Consider the following 21,102-nt stretch of genomic DNA (forward strand, 5'->3'; position numbering starts at 1 on the left):
TAAGCTGTCTGGAGGACTACCTTCTGCAAAACATAACAAGTAAACCCTGATCCTGGTGTCAGGATGCAACCTTCTTACTGAATCCAGCACTTTCGCTTAATAACAAAAGCACTAAGGGTTTGCAATATGGCCGTAAAATATCACGATATTTCAGGGTATTTTGTCAATAACGATATTCTTGGCGATATGAACAAAACACTGAAATATACTTCTATTAATTTCAAGAACATATTATTGGAACAAAATAAAATGTTATATTAATACTAATATATTATTTTTTTATATTAAAATTATATTTAATAACATTTTATTTTAGTACAAATCTAACAATTTCAAACAACAAATACATTTGTAAACCTTTGTTTATTTTGTAAACAACTTACCTAAGATTCTGACATTGTATAAAATATATACACAATATTGATATTTTATATCCAAACCACCTCCACACAACTGAAGTCACTCCTCTTTTGGAGCAAATTCTTTGAATGCAGAGCAAACTTCCACTGTCTCTGTGCCTAAATGACTCATGTAATGAACATACACCATACCACGTGTATCTGCATGATGCGATTACGTAAATAAGTCAGAATATCACGATAATCGTTTCATTTTAATTGAGATATTTTTGCCCATAGCCCTAAAACAGAACAGAACTAGAACACATTATTATTTAAAATCTTACTTTAATCTAATATATATCAAGTACATTGAAAACAAGTTATTTCCCTGGAAACAAAAAAAATAAACTGCATGGACAAATATACATTCAATGTATACAGATTCATTCAGCATCAGTCACAGAACAAGCAGTCATTGGTGCAAAACTAACCCAGATAGGGTCTTTAAAACAAAAAAACAAATAATCCATCCCAATTAAGTGAGTGTCAGACAGATAAAAATCCCTGTGTGGACAGAAACTTGTCAATCATGACAAAGGCTCTCTCTGGTTGGTCATAAGGCAAAATGTGACCCCCACCTCTAACAATCACCTATAAAAGAAAACAAAACAGGGGAAGGCATATGAGACCTGAAATTCTCAAGAATAAATAGAAGCAACAAATCCTGAGTTCAACCCTATCAAAAATATCCAACCAGAATTCTGCCAGATTCTTGTTGATGGCTATCAAACTTTACTGATGCTGTAAGTACAATGTTGAGCCTGTCAGCACAGCAGGATATATGAAAACAAAACACGCAGACATCCGAACAAACATGATCAGATTAGCTATTAATACTGATGGCCATATGAGCCACTGTCCGTCAGTGGTCTGGAACTCACCTGGTAAAATTCATTAACTTGTCGGACGTAGCCTGCTACCTCTGTATCACTGGGACGGATCTTCCAGTGGAAGCGCTCCGCTTTTTTTAATTCATCTGCACCAGTCCAGTTCACTGTGGGCAGGAAGCGTTCAGTCAGTGGAGCTGCTACAATCACATCTAGCTGCCCGCTGTAGATCAGCACCTAGAAAACACACACAGAAGTGTCACATTCTGTGGTTTTGCATGCTCGCGTTGTAAACAAAACACTAGAATTCTAAAATCACACAAAAGCAGAAATGCCCTCACTCTATATTTGTCCATGAGGATGCCCAGCCAGGGTTTAATGGACTTCATGACGTCCTGGAGCAGGTGTTTCTCTACCTCAGAGCCATTATTAAATGTTAGGTTTCCTACATGAATTGAGCTCCTCACGTTTGGCAAAGTCACAAACTTGGCAAAGTATTCTTGATCTACTGGCTCCTGAGGACGAGAAACAGGAACAAGTGAGACTGAATGATGAAACGATCGACCAGATATAATATGAATTAAAAATAAATAAATAAATAATAAAAAAATAAAAAATACATTTCCATATTAATTTTACACTGGCACACAAACTTTAGCATGTTATTCTTTAAATTGAAAACCAGACCATATTACTAATGTATTAGCAACATATGAGCAATAATAGGAAAGGGAAAACACAACTCATATAAAAGAATAATAATAATAATATATTAATAAGTAATTAATTCCATTTTAACCATTTCCTCTCTGATATAAGTCGATGAAATGTGGGTACTAAGAGTCTTTGACTGCATAGTAATGTTTAGCCACAAAACTGGATGTTTGGTTTCATTTCAAATAGGAATAGGGGAAGAAAAAAAGCTTTGGAAATATTTTTACAAAATTGCATCGCAATATAAAAAAATGTTGTGAGCTCCAATAGCTTTCTCAAAATTCTAGGTGCTTTGTTTGTGCTTATTATTGGTGACTTGTCCTGCCATTTTTTCCCTGTAACCATTAACATGTTTATGTTCTTGTACTGTGAAGTGTACTTGAGTACCCTGAAAGGCACCTATAAATGTTTTTATTAACATTATTATTAGTAGTATTATTAATAGTAGTAGAACAATATGTAAGGGACCAAACTGTCTCCGTACCTTACACTGCATGTAGTTAAAATAATTAGTGCAACCAGTAACATTTTGGAAGTATGAAGGATAAGGAACAAGGTCTCCATTCAGCAAGCTGTCAAAAACCTAGTGGAGGAAGCAGATATATGATTATAGAACTGAAGAGCCACCACGTAAAAACAAATACAGAACATAAACCTCAGATTGTTATTTACACTAAACAAAATTTTAAGTTTTTGCTCCCATTTTTCATGGGCTGACCTTAAGTCCTAAGACTTTTTCTATGTCACCTTTTTCTCTCAAATATTGTTTAGAATTTGTCTAAACCTGTATTAGTGAACTCTTTTCCTTTGCTGAGATAATCCATCCAACTCACAGGTGTGGCATATCTAGATGTTAATTAGACAGCATGATTATTGCACAGGTGTGCCTTAGGCTAGCCACAATAAAAGGCCACTCTAAAATGTGCAGTTTTATTACACAGCTCAATGCCACAGATGTCGCAAGTTTTGAGGGAGTGTGCAATTGGCATGCTAACTGCAGGAGTGTCCAGAGCTGTTGCCCATGAATTGAATGTTCATATCTCCACCATAATCAGTCTTCAAAAGCGTTTCAGAGAATTTTAGTAGAAACAGTCAGAAACCATCTCAGGGAAGCTCGTCTGCATGCTTGTTGTCCTCATCGGGGTCTCCACCTGAGTGCAGTTTGTCGTCGTAACCGACTTGAGTGGGCAAATGCTCACATTCTATGGCGTATGGCACATTGGAGAGGTTTTCTTATCACAGATGAATCCCGGTTTTCACCATACAGGGCAGATGGCAGACTGTGTGTATGGTGTTGTGTGAGTGAGCAGTTTGCTGATGTCAACATTCTAAATTGAGTGGCCCATGGTGGCTGTGGGGTTATGGTATGGGCAGTGAACAACGAACCCAGGTGCATTTTATTGATGGCATTCTGAATGCACAGAGATACTGTGAGAAAATCCTGATGCCCATTGTTGTGCCATTCATCCACAAGCATCACTCATGTTGCAGCATGATACACAGCTTGCTGAATAATTGCTTGCTGAATTATTCTGTTACTCATGTAGTCAGTTACTTAATGTGGATACCCGCGATATAAAAGAGTTTAAAGTCTGTAAACTGTAAATAATTGATGTTGCGCTGCTGGAATTAACAGACCGCTGAGCACAGACAACTTTAACATCTTTGGAGACGACACTGGTTTATTTGCTGAGTGAGGTCTCTCTTGTCCGTTCACTATCGAGAGCCATTCTTCTGTATTTGAGCAACATTTTAGAACCCGTACTACTCCCAAAGCTGTGCTGGAGCTGTCAATGTTTGGCTCCTTGGACACTGGAAGGTTTAAAGCATTCATTTTTAAGCCTTAAACCATCCAAGCATCATCCCAGGAATTTTAAGCTGTGTTACACATGATGCACTGTAACTGGTGCGAGGGTGTGTGCGCCAAAACAATACAATCACAGTCTCGTGCGTTTACTCTGCGCGTAGTCATGCACCTCAGATGTTTTATAACATGCTTCGTAAAAACGAACACATTTAAAGGAACACTTGCAAATCAGGAACAAATCCACAGGCATTTATCACTCTATGAGAGAGTCAAATGGCCCAAAACTCATAGAAGACATCATTTCCTTATAAGGATATCATTTGAAATTCATGGGTGAGGATTATGATTATGGCATGTTAATTGCAAAGAAACATGCACACCCTCCCAATCTGCAAACATTTGTTATTCATTAACATACACACGGTCTACTAAAGAAATCTGGTGTTTACACAGCATTGCAAATGAATCATGCAGTTTACTCTTTTTTTTTTTAAATGAAAGTTTTGTGAATGAAGTCCATTGAGAGCTTGTTTGAGATACTCTGAATAGGTGTATATGACAGCGTGTTCCAGTACCCGAGAATATCCAGCAACTTAACACAGCCATTAAAGAGGGGTGGACCAACAATCCACAACTTGACCAACTCTATGCGTAGGAGATCTGTTGCACTGTGCAAATGGTGGTCACACCATTGGCTGACTCGACTGGACCTTTTAAAAGTAAACTGCACATTTATTGTGACCAACCTAAGGCACGCCTGTGCAATTATCATCCTGTCTAATCAGCATCATGATATGCCACACCCGTGAGGTGGATGGATTATCTTGGCAAAGGAGAAGTGCTCACTAACCATCTTTGTTTTCTTTCTTTTTCCAAAAGATGGCCATCTTTTTCTCACAAGCAATACGTGTGGAAAACAAACAAACAAAAACAGATGTACCTCAAAGGCCTCTATCCACCTCTGTTGCTGGATAAGTTTAATACCAACATCTGTCTGCAGTTTCACATACTGCCTCTGCAGCTCATCCACCATGCCTGTCTGATACAGGAAATCAGCATAGCCGCCCATCATCTGACCGAAAGGGAGAAAATATTTAAACAAAAACATTAGGCATCCATTTAAAAATAGCTTGTCTTTAAAAGAAAATGCTCCACCCACTCACCAGCTCAGGGTCACACAGACCGTCCCCAATGGCCACGCCCTTAAAATTGATCTTCACCTTGGCAAAAGGATTATTCTTGTGGATGTAGTAGCCAACTGCTGGGACATATTTTCCTGCATAAGACTACAATGTGACGTAAAATGAGATTTTAATAATAATGTGTACTTGTTTTATAGTTAAATAGAAAAAGCACTTATAGCATAGACATCAGCACAGTTATCAAAACTACCACACTGTACTTACATAAGAACAAACCGAAAAACAGCTGCAGCCAACAAATAGCACCCAACTACTGACTTTTCTTGTAAGTGTATTTATATTCTTAAATAGATAGTTAAATTAATAGTTAGGCTAGAAACTGCTGGAGTATTGTTTTACTTCAATGTACATTACTGTAGAAATATTTTTATTATAAAAGACCTTTGATTCTGACATTCACATTGTAACCGGCAGCAGATATTTAAAAACAAAACAAAAAGGCATGCAAGTTATAAATAAGCCGAAGTAGAAATGTTTTTAAATTAAATTACATTTAAAAAAAACATTCACTATTATTGCTGTATGAGTGGACAAGATAAGACTCAGTCACCTCTCCAGTGGCGTAGAAATCATTGGACTGAAACTCACTGAAGATCTGGAAAAACTGAACCAATGCACTATAAAAGAGAATACAGTGGACAAAATGAATGAACTTGTGAAATTTGAGAGTCCTACTTATTAATACAGGCATTTGTCAGCCAGCTTACTTGTACAGATCCTGACCAACATCATCCTGGTTTGTGGCATAGCCTCTGTCGTTTTCAGTGAAACTCCATCCAGTGCCCACCTATTGAAATGTACAATTACTCAACTGAAAATTAAGTCATAAAATTCAGGTGCTCCATAATATTTAATGGAGTGATTTTAATATAATAGTAACAACAACAACCCATAATTCAGTGGATATAGTATGGAGCAGAAGAACCCAAAAAATTACAAGCACTTACTGGGTTGTCAATATAAAGAACAGAGTATCTGGATGTCCAAGGGAAGTCCCTGTATCCCACTGGTAACAGAAAAAAAAAAGGGAGGAATATTATGTGTAAGCTATTTTATTACCACAACACTGCCATGAACTCACATAGGACACAGTAAACTCTACATTTCTTATGACAGTGTATTATGCTACTTAATTTTTGAGAAAGTGCACTCACATGTGAGATTCTTATAAACAACATAAGGTCCATGCTCCACAAAAAGGCCGAACATAGAGGTACCTCCGGGACCTCCCTGAAGCCAGAGGAGCACGGGGGCAGTTTCTGGTGACACCTGCAGATTCAAACTCACATCAGTGTAATCTACTAACATGTGGACATTAAAAGGCTGAAAGAGTCTTTATTATCTACATGATCTACAGTGATTCAGAATCATATTACTACTGAATGATACAAAAAATTATCCCCAGTCCATAGACAGCTGCTCATCTAAAACATTTGAATGAAAAGAATGCTTGTTCCGCTTTGTTGAATTAACAGCTTTCTCACTCCTGGGACAGTTTACAGTAGATGTTGGAACAGTTCTGCATGGATTTGACAGCATTAAGTCACTAGAGAAGTAATGAGGTCAAAAGTCACTCATCTAAATGTACTGGATGGTGTTCCATCACACATTTCAACCACTCCACAGCCCAGAGCTAAGGATCTTCAAACCCTTCTGGCAAATTCTTGCCATACAAATAAATTGTGTGTGTTACTGGATAACTGGATAATGCATGAACAATTAGTGCGCCATTACATCCTCAACATTAAAATGGGGCACTTGGATACTATTGAAAACATCCAAAGACAAAGTTTCACACCATTCAAAGTCACTATTCATGGGTAATGTGCTGTCTGTGTAAGGATGTAAGCAAATTAATGATTAAAAAAAAATAGCATATGTGGAAAATAATATTTAGGTTGATGTGTTCAACCCAGACTGTTAAAACACTTCAAGAGTTGGGTGCAGCTGTCATAAAGTGGTAAATATGATGCCATAAATCCAAAGTGAAATAATAAATGTGGCTAACTTCTAAGACAATACCTGTGCAGGGAAAAACCAGAAGAAAAGGTTGCTGTTGTAGCTCTTGTTGACTGTGAGATAGCCCGAGTAACTCTTCACATTGGCACCAGGTAAAGGGCCCACTAAGCTCAGCTTTTTAGCTGCAAGTTAGCATGAGAGAGCAAAGTTATTTTCTACAGTGAAAGGAATAACAAGATATCTAACAGTTATTAAGAGTAGCATTTCTTCCACAAATGAATTCATGACTAAACATATTTGACAAAGACTGTTAGCTGATAATCAAGCAAAGAGAGGTGTGTGGAGTCAAGAAATAGTTAAAACTATGCATTGTTGTGGGTTGCCAAGAGCAGGGTTAAGTAGCACTTATTAGACGACCTTGAAAAAACAGATGGACTCTTCATAGTCCTAAAAAACAGGACACATTTTAAACATCATGCTGTATTGTTGTATTAGACATGGATTTATTAACCCAGTACACATACCAAATATAACGTAGGTCATAATTTGACAAAACAGGATTATTCGCCTTGAAGGTTACAATACAACAAGTATCTTAATCCTCTTTGAACCAACTGTGTAAAATGTCACCTAAACTAAAATGTTTAAACTCTTCAACAGAAGCCATGAAAACTCATGAAAATGGAAGTAGTTTTGGCTTTTAAAAAGTCCCAGACTAAGCAACATTTGACTTGACCTCTTATTTGACTAACACTCGTAACCAGTTTCACTTTAATGGAAATGCAAGAAGAAGGAAATAAACACTATAGCTCCTTTTAAACGCCTTGGGCCTTTGCTATTGTGATACAACACCCTATGTCCACCATGAAGATTTTAATTCATACAATATTTATTTATGATTTAAATGAAAACACAAAGTTGCCTTTGGTGTAATGTACCAAACATTAACTGTAAGATCACTATGAACTGATTGTTTTCAAAATCATACTTTATTGCTGTTAAAAACCCAACCTGGATTATAGCCCTTTAGACAACCCATATCTAAAATAAAAACTAATCTGTGCTGACAAAAAATTAAATAAATAAATAAATGAGAAAATTTGTTAAATGACATTCCACAAAATTGGGCTTAAGTTATCTCACTAACTGAGACAACCTGCTTTGTGAAATACTGCCCAGATCAAGTATATTGCTTCTCTTTTTTATTACATTTGAGAAGCAGAAATTAAACTGGATTACACTGGATATCCTCCACTGACCATGTCTAAGTGCATTTGATGACATATGCACCGACAGTTAAAGTGGGTTTCTTCTGCAATTTTATAACACACCACTTTTTTTCCCCCTCTATGTGTCAACATACCTTCCTCTACCTTTCCTTGCTCCAGATAAGGGGTGAGGAACAGAGGTTGCCCAGGGTCTTGTCCAATTACATGACTGACATGGTGAGATTTTCTACAGAAGAACGAAGAGCAGCCCCGGGATCTCACAGGTTCAACTATAGCCCAGGCCAAGAAGAGAATGGCCAGTGCTTTTTTCAGCATTCTGAAACTAAAGACATGGACATGAAGCATGAGTAAAGACATAAGCCTTAAAACAGACACTAAACATCTTATATTTCCAATAGGCTGGTCAAACAGCTGCCTGATTCCACAGGCCCAGGCAAGCAACCAGATCATTGTGCAGCACTAAATATGAAAGCATGTAATATTACACCAAGCTCAGGATTTTTCCAATCCACCTTAAACACATCGGTGTTCATTTAAAATTTCTTTCAGTAACAAAGACACAGGCATTAATCAAAATAAAACAATTAGAACCAACCAATCGATGCACCTATAGCAAAGGGAGAATAAATGGTAAAGATTGTGAAAACAAAATGAAAATCTCAGATATAATAAAGACATACCCACCATAATGTATACAAACCTTACAACATGTTACAGATTTTCTCACCTTTTATTTTGCAGTTGTGACGAGCAATACATTTACAATAAAGTAGTTTTTCACCTAAGGAAGTTAACATTTTGCCAACAAACTGTACATGTTCTAAATGTAGTTCAGCGCTGTACGAACAAAGCCTAAAAGGATATCGGTCCGCAAATCACAAAAAAAACAAAAAACAAAAAAAAAAAACATTGGTGTATTAGAAAGCTCTTTAAACGCATTTAACATAGACTTAAAAATATTGACTGACTTGCAGATGCAATTCCAGTGCAACATAAACACAATTCTGAAATAACACTGAAAGTTTTTTGTGGTAAACACCTGAAAAAAAAAAGCTTGTCCATTTGTTTGTGAATCTGTTCAGATTTTCCGCTGTCTTCTGGACAAAGCTGTAAATGGCGACGCCGTAGAGTCTTTCAAACAACAAAGTAACCAACGCTTACACAAGTCGGAGCAGAAGGAAGCTCTTTACTTAGTTCTCAAAACAGGTTTTTACTCACCTCGAAGGCGGACAATAATTTGAGCAGTTCTTCTTGTATTTTAAGGAATAAATGAAATAACTGCAGCTGTCACGTTGTTAAATTTTCAGTCATATGACCACGCTATGAACATGATCATGTGATCACTGCCGACCAATCATTAGCCAGCTCCGATTTTATTTTTTTTTTATTTTTTTTTTTTATTTTTTTTTTGCAATAAGTCTGCAAAGTAAAATGGTCTCTGATTAAAATACACGATAACGTTATCACTGCTGGTAGTTGCAGAGAATTTGTTATTTGTCAGCTGGGTTTCACTGATTGACACAGTACTGTCAATATTACTTAAATTAAAGAGGCAAATTACCCAACCGAAGAACCCTATTTCTTGTGAGGATTTTTTTTTCTAATATAGTATTTAAGTGATTTTTAATTTACTTTACTTTTTTTGCTTGTTTGATTGGTTTAAGTTTGTTTGTTTGTATGTTTGTTTGGTTTTGTGGAATTTGATGCTTGCAAATAGCTGGGCCTGACACACTCTGTTACAGCCTTTTTCCTTTTAATTACACATTTAATCATTTGGGAACTTAAGATTGTTGCAGTTTTGCAAGTGGAATTCACCCTGTTTTAGAGCATGCAGAATGGGACCTGCACTTGTAGGTATTGTAGGCATAAATCCCTATAATTCCAATGTATGCCTTACCTTCACAGTGTTACCTTCACATATACCATGAAAACTGATGCACATGCCAAACAGATGACGGATGTTTGTATTTGTATCGTTTGGTGATAATAGCCTTCATAGTTCATGTTGTCTTTGGCACAGACACTTTGATTTCAAACAAGTTGAATCGTGGACTCTTTAAACACAATATAACATGTTCATGTTCTCTTGGACCATCTAGCTTGGGTTTAGAGAACTCAGTAGAATTTTTGCATAAGTGACATATGCCATTATTAATGTGTAATAGATATTCAGGTTGCATTATTTTATGTAACTGTGGTCTATGTGAATTGATAGTAGTTTTCAGCGCCACCCCAAAGCATATGTGGTTGTATTTATCCCAGTAGTATAATAGTTTCTCTTTCAGTGATATCTAAAATTTTGAGGCTCTCAGACTGTTCATTTGTAGCATGCTTTAAAATTGTTATAATCGAATGAATGTTAAAAAGGGCCATTCACATGACCTTGCATGACTCTGGGTATACTTGTACCTGTAACGTATGCTAATTCTAAAGTATTATAATGGAAATTAAGCAAAACAGAAATTCACCCTTGACCAGCATGTTTTCCTTCTCCACCCACTTCTCAGAGAAAGCTTATTAGTCAGTTCAGTTAGCTTGTGAGTAATCTTGCATTGCCAGACTCTCTATGGAGAGAGATATTGCCATGTAATGTGGCCAAGAACCTCCTACTGCAGCAGGAAAAAATTGACTGACATGCAAAAGGACCCATTTTGGTATAGTTTGTAGAAGGAGGCAATCCAGTAAGAGCCAGATGTCCAGAGAGCTAATCAGAATGCAACTGGCAGAATCTTGACAGAGAGGCCAGATTAGTGCACTGAAAGTATCAGACTCTCCATCAACTGGTTGGCAGAGTGTCTGTGGCTGAGACTAGCTTAGCTAAATTAAATATTACGTGAGATTCATTCAAGGTTTAAGTAAAAAAATCAAAACAATCAATTAAAAAAAAACTAATAAAAAAAATTAATGTATTGGTCCTGTACTATACTTTAAATTTTGGTAGCTGCCAATGTTCTTTACTCAAAAAGTGAACAAGATAATGTGTTTGCCTAGTGTGTCTAAAACATCTTAGGGTACACCCGCCCAATCAGGAGAACAATTGTTTAGAACAGGCAACATGAGACTCAAATATATATACATTAAAGCAGTCATTTTCAATCTAGGTTCACTGCACAGTATATGAGAGCAAACGACAGTTTTCTGACATTTTTTCATTAACAGTCAAATTAAACTGCTGTTAACAAAACAATGATATAGTGTTAAAATGGCATCTACATAAATAGCCAAAGCAGCCAGATCTTCGGAATGCTATATGAAAAAGAAACCACATTAATTTCTCTATTTTTATATTGCTGATTTGTCTGCAGTGGCAATTTAGTTGGTTTATAAGCTACAGTTTCGTTTATTAGAGGCTTTTCAGTGCTTGGAAATTCCCAGCCAGTCTGCAATATTGCTGTGATTTATCTCCTAACACAGGCATTCTCCTTTCATTGATTACCTGCATGGAGTGGAATGGAATAAAAATATGGACTGGCTGACAGCCCTGCAAAGACCAGACTGAGTTTCTGCAGTATAATATTTGAGTATTCATACTTTTTCTACAACCATGTTACAACAAGCTCATGGCTACTTACTGGAATTAGTACCGCTAGTCCAGTTATTAAATACTTCATAGCAGTTTTGTTTGTTTGGGGTTTTATCACCTGATCATTCCATATATACACTTATAAAAAAAAACTGCAGTTTGCTGCAGTAGCATCTACTTATATGGTAAGGTTTTCCACAAAATGTTGAAACATGTTATGAAGATTTGTTTGCTTTCAGTCCCAAAAGCATTAAAGTAACACTATGTAAGACTTGGGGATTTTTTCACCTGGGATCCCCTTAAGGTTAAACAATGTAATTCACTTTTACAGCACTGTCCCGAAATCAAGGGAAAGTGGGAAGTGATGGGTGTGATTTCCAGCTCTCCTCCAGACATTACATAGTTTAGTTTATGCAGTACTAAACCTGGAGCAATAAAAAGAGAAGCTCTACTCTCTCCATCACTTGTTAGTTAAATATCACAGTAATCCTCAAAGTGTTCCTTTAATAAGATTTATATGGTGGGCTATTTGTCATAAATTCCATTACTTTATATTTCAGAGTTATTAATGTGGCTCCATCACTCCAGGAATACATATCCAGAGCAGCCTATTATGTTGGTGGAGGAGGAGATAATATAAGCTGTGTGCAGTTGAACACCTCTGTCAGGAATGGTTTTAGACATGTATGACATGATTTTATGATTTTAGACAACATGTATGTATGTGTGTGTGTGTGTGTGTGTGTGTGTGTGTGTGTGTGTATAGGTAGAATGCACTTTATTGAATGAGCTATTCAGCAACAAACTTTAGAAATGCTCAGAAAATCCCTGCACTTTAACCCACAAAGGTAAAAACATATGTGGATGTTTATATATTACCACATAATATATAAACCTCCATCCTCATACACATAACAGCCATGCAAACAACAAAATTTTATTTTTTTATTTTTTTTTAAACTGGGGCTCAGTGTTATAACATTGCTGCGGTGCAATCCTGAAAAAACCCTACTGTTGGCTTCTCCCCTTGGGGTTGAGTCTTCAGCTCCTCCAATGGATTGGGCCTTTCTTTTAAGGGTATATGGGGATTGAGTTCCACTCCCTGTCCAAAGGGCTCCCTATACTACCTGGAGTGTTGCATGTTGAGCTCCTCCCCAACTATCAAGTCTGCCCACGAGCCACAGGAGAGGTTTTGCCAAAACTTCACTTACTGCTGTGCCATCATCTGCCGCCCGAGAGAGAGGGACATGCTCTTGGCCCATTCCTGTGGATGTTGAGAAGGATTGAGGTCAAGCCCCACAATGCAGGTGTCCTAGATGAGTAATAACCAGAACTCATGTTTGAAGGACTGGTTCCCTCCATGCACCCAAAGTTGCTGCCTGCCCTACATGGCCAACTACTTTCAGTGACTGATTTCAGTCATGTTGATTAGCCCCCACCCCTCTGGAGACCCTCTAGCCATACCTGACAATGTTTCTGGCTGCAGCAGCAACATGGTGGAGCCAGTTTCCAGCAGTTTAGTGAACCGTACACTTATGGTACGACAGGTAAGAAACATTTCAAGTATATGACCCACCCTTCATATCACTGGTTCACAAGTGGAGGTGGATGATGATTTTGACATCCACCCTTCATTGGGTGGCTCTATTTAGGTTCCTCACTTGACCTGGATTGTGGGACTGGCAAGCCTTGTGCCCTCTCTTCTCATAGCATTAGCAGTTGACCACCAGTAACTTAGCATGTAGCATTTATTTTTCACATAATATTGAGCAGCTTGCTGTAGAATTCCTGTGCTCAGGATAAGCTCCTCTCACTCCAAACCACATGATTTTGGACTGCTTCCAAGCAGCAGAAGGTTGAGAAAAGTCTCTACAGCCAACTCCCCTTGGATATATCCACTGAAGTTGAGGCGATGTTGGCTCACTATAAGCCAACACTCTCTGTTGTTCACTTACTCCCATATTTGCCTTTTTCATCATGGAACCAGAGCTTGACCAAACTGCCACAGGTGTACATGTACATCTTTGTGGTGAGGTTGTATCTCTTTCCTCTAGAAGATCAATCAGCACTTGTAGCACCACCAACCTACGTATCAATCAAATATACATGCCCAGGATTCTTCTGATATCAATGTAGCATTTAAGTAGCCTCATGAAAGAAGTTAAGGACAACGTGTGTAACAATCAGTTCAGCAACAAGCTCAGAAAAGCCCCCAGTTTAACACACACAAAAAAGCAGTGGACAAAACTAAAAGGGAAAAACATATTAAGACAGTGGACTACCACATTACACAGAAACCACCTCACTCATACCATAAACAATCACAAAAACACAACTATAAACTACACTATAACAACAGCAACAAAAACACTAATGTGGTGGTCCTACATGCTGGGAGTATAATGGTTAGCCCATGGTTAGAGTTTACAACAACAAATAATTTATTTAACATTATCATGAACAATTTAGCTATCCTGATAAAGAGGTTTTTTTTTGTGAACTTATTGTGAATTTGGTCAGTATTTAAAGGGGATATTCACGATTGTAACCAAAAGCTTTCCAGTTTCCAGCGTGCTCCCCCTGGTGTCGATAAACAAGAAGAAGAAGAAGAAGAAAAAGGCTTGGTCAGCATAGCTTTCCCCTCTCTCTCCAAACTTTGAAAAGCATTAAAAGACATGAGGATATTGCTTAATTACTGCTCAAAAGGTGGGTAAAATAGACTTATTTTGGCTGTTTCAGATATTTAAATAGGAACTCACTCTAAATTCGGGAGACTGCTAACTGCACGAAGATAAACACAGACGATAAGTGCTGAAAAACTATACAACTCGAGTTACAGATGAGTTTCTGTGGTAGTTAAAACAGTGAATAAAATCTTACATACCAGTTAAACTTCAGCCACGTACAAACAACAGGCATTTTCCTCCTCAAACATATACCGTTCCACTTTAAAAGACGCAGATCTTCTGTACTTAAACAAACCAGAGAGAACTGGAGTTCCCCAAAGTCGCAGATATTGCTTTTAAAGAACATTGAGATTTAGTGTTTAAGAAAAAAAACTTCTGCCATTTGGTAAAAAATAGAATAGGTAATTAAAAATAATAATTATAATACGTTTCCCATGATTATGGATTACCATAAGGTCTGTTAATGCCTGGTTGATATGAGACATACCAGCATTTAAAGCATAGCATGTGCTGGGTTATTGTTGTTTCTAAAGGAAAGATATAAAGTTGGTATAGTGTACACTACTGCCTTTATGCCCTGCTCAGGTACAGGCACAAAATACCTAAGAGTCCCTGGGCTAGACAACTAACACTACATTTGCTTTCATTTGTTACATGTAAGTTGTTAAACACATCTGATAAATGATAAGTGAGTTAAGATTTTACAAGATAACAAATCCCTTTTTAACACGTCTTAGAATGTGAAGTTTTATAGTTGTTAAAAAATATATACATACAATATATATATATATACACACACATCTTATACGTGTTTTTTCTTCCATTAGCGAAAACCAATACTTAACCGTTCGGGGTTCCCTTTAACCGTTTAGCTCGGGTGCGTGTCCAGGGCCACGCGGCGCCCAGGCGCCCAGGCGCCCTTCCTGCCACTTTAAGGAGGCGGTTCCCGCCGCAGAGCGTGGTGTTTCTCGCGAAGCCCCGAGCGGCACATGGAGACGGCACCGAGACCGAAGACCGATATTCTTCAACATGGCGAGAAAAGGAGGGAAATATCAGGACCCTGAATGAGAGAAAGTTTGAGGTTATTTACTTAATTACTGACGGGTTTTTATAATTCCCTCTTACGCGTTTCCTCACTGAGTGTCTCGACTATTTTTATCCCGCTCTGCTGACACTGGAAGCGGCTGTAAATGCGGCGGTGCTGGCAGCTCCAGCCTGCTGAGCTCCCTGAGACTCGCTCGCTCATGAACACGAACTGCAAGTGTGATAGAGAGCGAGAAGAGAATAAGGAGGACGTGTGAGATGGACGAGGAGCTGACAGAGCAGAAGGTGATTGACTGAGAGACTGACAGACTGTGAGAAATGGCAGCTTCAAGTAACTCCAGTCTTTCAGGTTCCTCTGTTTCCTCTGGTGAGTACTGGTACAAGTAGGCATTTTATAGGTTTAAACACTACCGCTTTTCCATCCCTTTCCTCGATGGTACCACGAGAACACGCATTTATTCATTTGCGTAGAAAAGTCTTTTTTTGTGGTCGGTTTGTAGCACACTATCATGGCTGTGATTTTGCTAGAAAATATTATTAGTTACTCATTAAAGCAGGATACAACATGCTGAGGTGTGTCACTCAGACCAAGTCAGGTGTGTTATTCTCATTCCTGAGTGAGAAACAAGTCTATTCTTTTGCACAGAAGCATAACATATTCCCGTACTGTGGCTTCAGTCTTACACTGAAGAACATGAAGCTTTGAAGTTGCACATGTTACTTGTAGTCCTGTACAGTACTGATCTTTTTTGTTGTTTTTTTTAAACGGTGATTAAGTTTTCAAATATAAATTATTTTTCCCTGTTTACTACCTTGTGTTACTTTTTCTCATTTTGTTTTGTTTACACCAAAGTCTTTTTGACTGCACCAAAGGGGATTTTACGCTAAGTTTTGTATAGTCAAACCAGGCACAATACTAGGAAGGTTTGCAGTCAAGGAAAGGATTATCTTTATAATAAATTTAATAATAATGCTCATTAGCTATGATATATATTGATGAATGTAAAAAATCATAACATTTAGTATTGACCATAGACTGCAGCAGCAGTGTCAGTGTGTACACCCATTCTCATTTATAACGGAACAGAACTGTTAAATGGTAGTACTGGGCTTCTATGATTGCCTCTGTGAGCGGTGCACGCCTTGTGGTTAAGGAGATTACTTGGTTGTAGTAGAGGAGCCTCTATGATCACCATCATTTAGTCTTAAGAGTGTATGCTGTGATTTTAGTCCAAAGTGCCCACTCTGCCACTTGATTTCCCGTAAAGCCAAATAGTAGAACTTATTTATGTCAAGCATAAAAAGATCTTCCCTGACTAGTTCTTATAATAAACCCTCTGATCACCTTAAAGGCCCTTTAGGAAAAACAGCATGTTCAACCTAATTCAGACATGATATGCCAAAGATAAAATGTGGGTGCAATTAGAGGTGTAAGGTCATTAAGTGAATCACGCCCGAACTTGTTTTTTGACAGCAGATTTGGAGGGAAATGGCATAACAGAAATGTCCATCTTCTACAAGTTTGATAGTGTTTAGTGTTAGTGTGAATTTCTCTGTGAAGTCTTTTCTCTCAAAAGAGGCACAGACATAATAATACATTTTGTTCATGGCCTAAAGGTTATTAAATATGAATACTAACCAGTACAAATGACTCAGGTAATAGCTGCAGTGAAGCCAAAGTCACGAAGAGGTTTTGAATGTGAGAAATGTTTTCCCACTCAGAGTGAGTCATTAAGGTTTATGCTGTGAGTCCAATGAAAGCTAATTATCCAAAGAGCTCTGCTTCCCTTCGTTTTATTCACTTGAGGGAGATATTCTATTATCCTGACCTTATTATCCTGAAAAATCATTGCAGTTGAAAATGAGCTTTTCAAATCCTTTGTCATTGTAAATGCTGAGAGGTTTGTGTACCAGATAGTCGAGAGGATTCTTACTATCCTTCTGCATGTTGTTTCTGGGCTTTTAATAGTCACAATACATGTTTTGATGCATGCACAGTTGTGAAGTACATGTCCTGAGTGGTTATTATGGAAATTAGGCATGTCTACATTATGGATTTCAGTGCAAAATTAGTCATGTAATAGGCATATTATTCGTTAAACATATATTTCAGAAGACGTTAGCTGGCAATGAATCTGCATTAATTTGCACAAAATCTGCTTTTCAGACATGCGAATGCCCCAGATATGCAATATTCATGTGTGTGCACTTTACAGTAATAAAAGCTCACTTGAGATGAGTGTTGTTGGGACAGCTGAATATTTTTGCCTCAGGATCTAACATTTCCTAAAATGGTGATAAAGATGCGTGTGGCTGATGTCATGTTGCCTGGCGACTTGTGAAGAGCAAATGAGCATGCAGGTGTTTAAACACATGGAGCAGGAGTGTTTTGAGAGCGATAAGGACTTGGTGGAAATGTGGTGGGGCCCACTTAAACTCACTCTCCCAGGTAAACACTCTGACTCTCCATCTGGGAGGAGGGAGGGAGGCTGTATGAAAGTAACAGGAATGGTACAGGCAGAGCTTACACTAACCATAGGGCAGATAACAAGGATTTACAAAGGAAAGGCCTTCTCATGGGGCATGCAGATATTTTCTGTAGCAGTTATACGGATTATTTACATTATAACATTCAGCAGATGCTCTACTTCAGAGCGACTCACAAAAGGGCTTTGGGTTCAGTTGCTATCCTGCCTAGTACCAACAGGTTAGAGTCTAAAATACTATTTAGCACAAACACTGGCAGAACAGTCCCAGGGCTGATATCTAGAAAGAAAAAAAGAGAGTTAAAAGATGTTTAGAAGATGTTTCCTCATCATTTGCTAGATGTCTAGTCTGTTTGCGTGCTTGAAACCGGCCTAATGAGTTTACGAAGCCACGGTGTCAGCAAATGTCTACCAAATAAAATTCTCGTCTGGTATGCTAGGCTTTCTCTCTCTGCTCACAACAGTGAAAGGGCATCTAGAGTTTGTCAGACAACAGAGAGAACTCCAAATTTTGAAAAGCACAAACTGAGATGAGTATATTGCTCTACACCTGCTCTATAGGTGGGTAGAATTAGCTTATTTTTTGCTGTTTCTGATTACATAAGGTGGAAATATCTACAGACCAAAAGTACTTTAAAACTAAACAACTTGAGTTATAAATGAGTTTCTACGGTAATTCAAACAGTGGATAATTGTGTACAGACAAGTTAAACTTCAGCCACTTACAAACGAGTCATTTTTTTCCCTCAAATGTACTGTTCCACATTAAAATATGCAGAGCATCTGAATGTAAACAAGCCAAAGAGAACTGCATTTACCCTCAATTGTAGATATCCCCTTTAAACACTGCAATGACTAGTAATGCGTCATCTGTGTTCTTCATCTATGTGTTTTCACCTAGCAAGAATAGAAAGAGTTAAGCAGAGAATAAATGTAAACAAAATGCATTTTATAAAATACGTAGGTTAGTGCTCAAATTAGTGTTTCAGAAAGATGTTGGTGTTGAGTCTACTTAAAGACCACAAGAGGATCAGCTGTTCAGACAGACAGTGGAAGTTCATTCAGCACCCCAAACTTGGCATGTTGTTAACAGCAAGGTTTGCCAAAGTTATTTGTGTCATGACTGTATAATGCTTATGACAGATAAGAATAGGAACAGGTTTACTGAATGAATCGATTTATCACCTACTACTAATGTTAATGTGTTGTTTTTTTTATTTATTCTGAGCAGTTTCTCCTGGTTCATTCGTCATAAAATGCTCAAAGGGCATCCAGTGCAAATCAAAAAATGGAAAAATAAGCAATGTTTTGATATAACAGTGAAAAATATTACTGCGGAGCATGGTTATACATTCTTTTGAGCATCCAATTATTCAAATTTGTTTCAGCAAGAAGCCTGTACTTTAAGAGATTTTGTGGTTAAAATGTTATTTTCTTGTTCTGTAGTGTAGAGGAAGATAAAGTTTCTCTGAGATAAAATACTACTGTGGAGTTGAACAGTGAGCTGTGTTTGCACAAGCTGGCCTCTGCTCAAGTTTGGGTTGCTTGTGTACACTGTGATTCACTCCATGCGTCCTCCAACTCTCCTACTACACACACACACACACACACACAAACTGAATCACATTTCCTACTGAAGGCCAATCTAAGAGTGGAGGAGGCCAAGCCAGCCCAGCTTTGTGGCCCCCAAACATTCTCAAATAGATTATCTCATGTATGTGTTACTGAAGCAGTAGATTGGTGCTGTGACCACGAGCTCCGGAGCAGAGGAACGTCTCCTCTGCCTGTGGTGTGCAGGGCTGTCATTAACGCCATGCCCTCAGCCCAATCATCAGACTCTGCTCGCTGCGCCTCTACCAGGATCCCAGACTCCCTCTCAAGGGTATCATTATTTTCCTGGAATGCTTTTTGGCACTGCTTTTGGTTGAGCGATCTAACCCATTCGCATGTGACTTTTTCAGGGGATGTGAAGATGTGTTTGTTCCGTTTGAAAACTGGGGTTGAAAACAAGCAGAGAGCAGCTCTGGCTGACTAGGTGCTGCAGCATTCAGTGCTTCTAACATAAAAGGCCAGTCAGTGCCCTTTGAAGTTCCCCTTTAAGGAAGACATCCACCACAGGAGACAAAGCCAGCCTGGGGCTGCAAGCCTGTGAACATTAAGTAGTACAAATCTAGCAGGATTTTGCACTACACTACAGGGGATGGTGTGTGTTTGGGCTGAACTGTGCAAACCCAGTCATCCTTTTTATATTGTAATATATCATGCAATTATGCCGTGTGTTGTGGGCATGCTGCTGTTCATCTGAACGGCATTTAGCCATTCATTCCTGGACTGTTGTTTGGTTTAGCCACCATCATAAGGCAGTGGACAAGGACATAAACCCATTTGGCCTCAGTAGATGGCAGAGCATTACATGAAGCAATAAAACACATGAATTGGGACTTAACAGGCTTTCTGCCCACAAAGACAATAGGGGAAAATGTGGCATTTTTCAAAAATGAGGTTTTTTACCTTGTTTCAATACGCTACACTTTACAAATAATTAGTATACAGTTTTCTTTATTACCAGTCTGTAATGAAACTGGTTTGGTTCCCAGCAAACCTAATTTGTTACTGTTTTGTGCATTTCCGCGTTATGTCATGTTATATTGTCCTCAATGGTGTTCTAGGTAAAAGACCAGTGAAATAGATTGGTCTGTGTATGTCCTAGAAATGGGAAAATGGGAAATGGGTAACCACTAATTCGTTTTCTGATTTGGAAAGAAAACCGGGAAATAAAAGGGGAAAAAAACAAACAAACAAAAAACAATTAAATACTACATCTTTGTGTTTTCTGGGGCTGTGGTAAGAATGATATGAGTTACACTGAATTATTTTCTTCTCTGTTCTTACGGTTCACAAGCTCAGCAGTACGGCTCAGAACTCAGCATTATTTACACGTTTCATATCAGACTCTTATCTGAACTCACTGTGAACAGTGGATAAACTATGACTCTGTCCTGACTCTATCCGTTTATTTTTGGCTCTGGTGCTGAAATCGGCCACAGCAATGCTGGAAACGAGGAAACCCGCATCACCCCCACCATTTCTCATTTTCCCAAAATCACAGTTAAAATTGAACTTTTGACAGAGCATCCTGGTGTCTCATTAGCCCAAACAGGTAAAGGCTTTGAATAGTTGTTGGGGTTTTTGAACAAGCACCTGAACACTAGAGTTTGAACTA

General features: G+C 38.1%; 2 protein-coding genes across 2 annotated transcripts in view; one reads left to right on the forward strand and one right to left on the reverse strand.

Annotated features, from left to right (window-relative positions):
• Positions 1–453: 453 nt before the first annotated feature.
• Positions 454–9,456, reverse strand: cpvl (carboxypeptidase vitellogenic like). The gene is made up of 13 exons (XM_066683819.1): positions 9,358–9,456; positions 8,274–8,461; positions 6,974–7,092; positions 6,106–6,220; positions 5,899–5,957; positions 5,659–5,738; positions 5,502–5,568; positions 4,913–5,035; positions 4,690–4,821; positions 2,427–2,525; positions 1,570–1,743; positions 1,283–1,465; positions 454–992 (listed from the first exon to the last, which is right to left on the reverse strand). The coding sequence occupies exons 2-13, from the start codon at positions 8,452–8,454 to the stop codon at positions 888–890; spliced, it is 1,437 nt and encodes a 478-aa protein (XP_066539916.1). The 5' UTR covers positions 8,455–8,461; positions 9,358–9,456; the 3' UTR covers positions 454–887.
• A 5,861-nt stretch (positions 9,457–15,317) lies between these two features.
• chn2 (chimerin 2) overlaps positions 15,318–21,102 on the forward strand; it is a 41,678-nt gene continuing 35,893 nt past the window's right edge. Inside the window, exon 1 of the mRNA XM_066683820.1 lies at positions 15,318–15,760. Coding sequence (XP_066539917.1) covers positions 15,712–15,760 — 49 coding nt within the window. The 5' untranslated portion in view covers positions 15,318–15,711. The remainder of the gene's footprint in view (positions 15,761–21,102) is intronic.

Source organism: Hoplias malabaricus, chromosome 10 (genome assembly GCF_029633855.1).
Source record: "Hoplias malabaricus isolate fHopMal1 chromosome 10, fHopMal1.hap1, whole genome shotgun sequence".
Classification (NCBI taxonomy): Eukaryota; Metazoa; Chordata; class Actinopteri; order Characiformes; family Erythrinidae; genus Hoplias; species Hoplias malabaricus.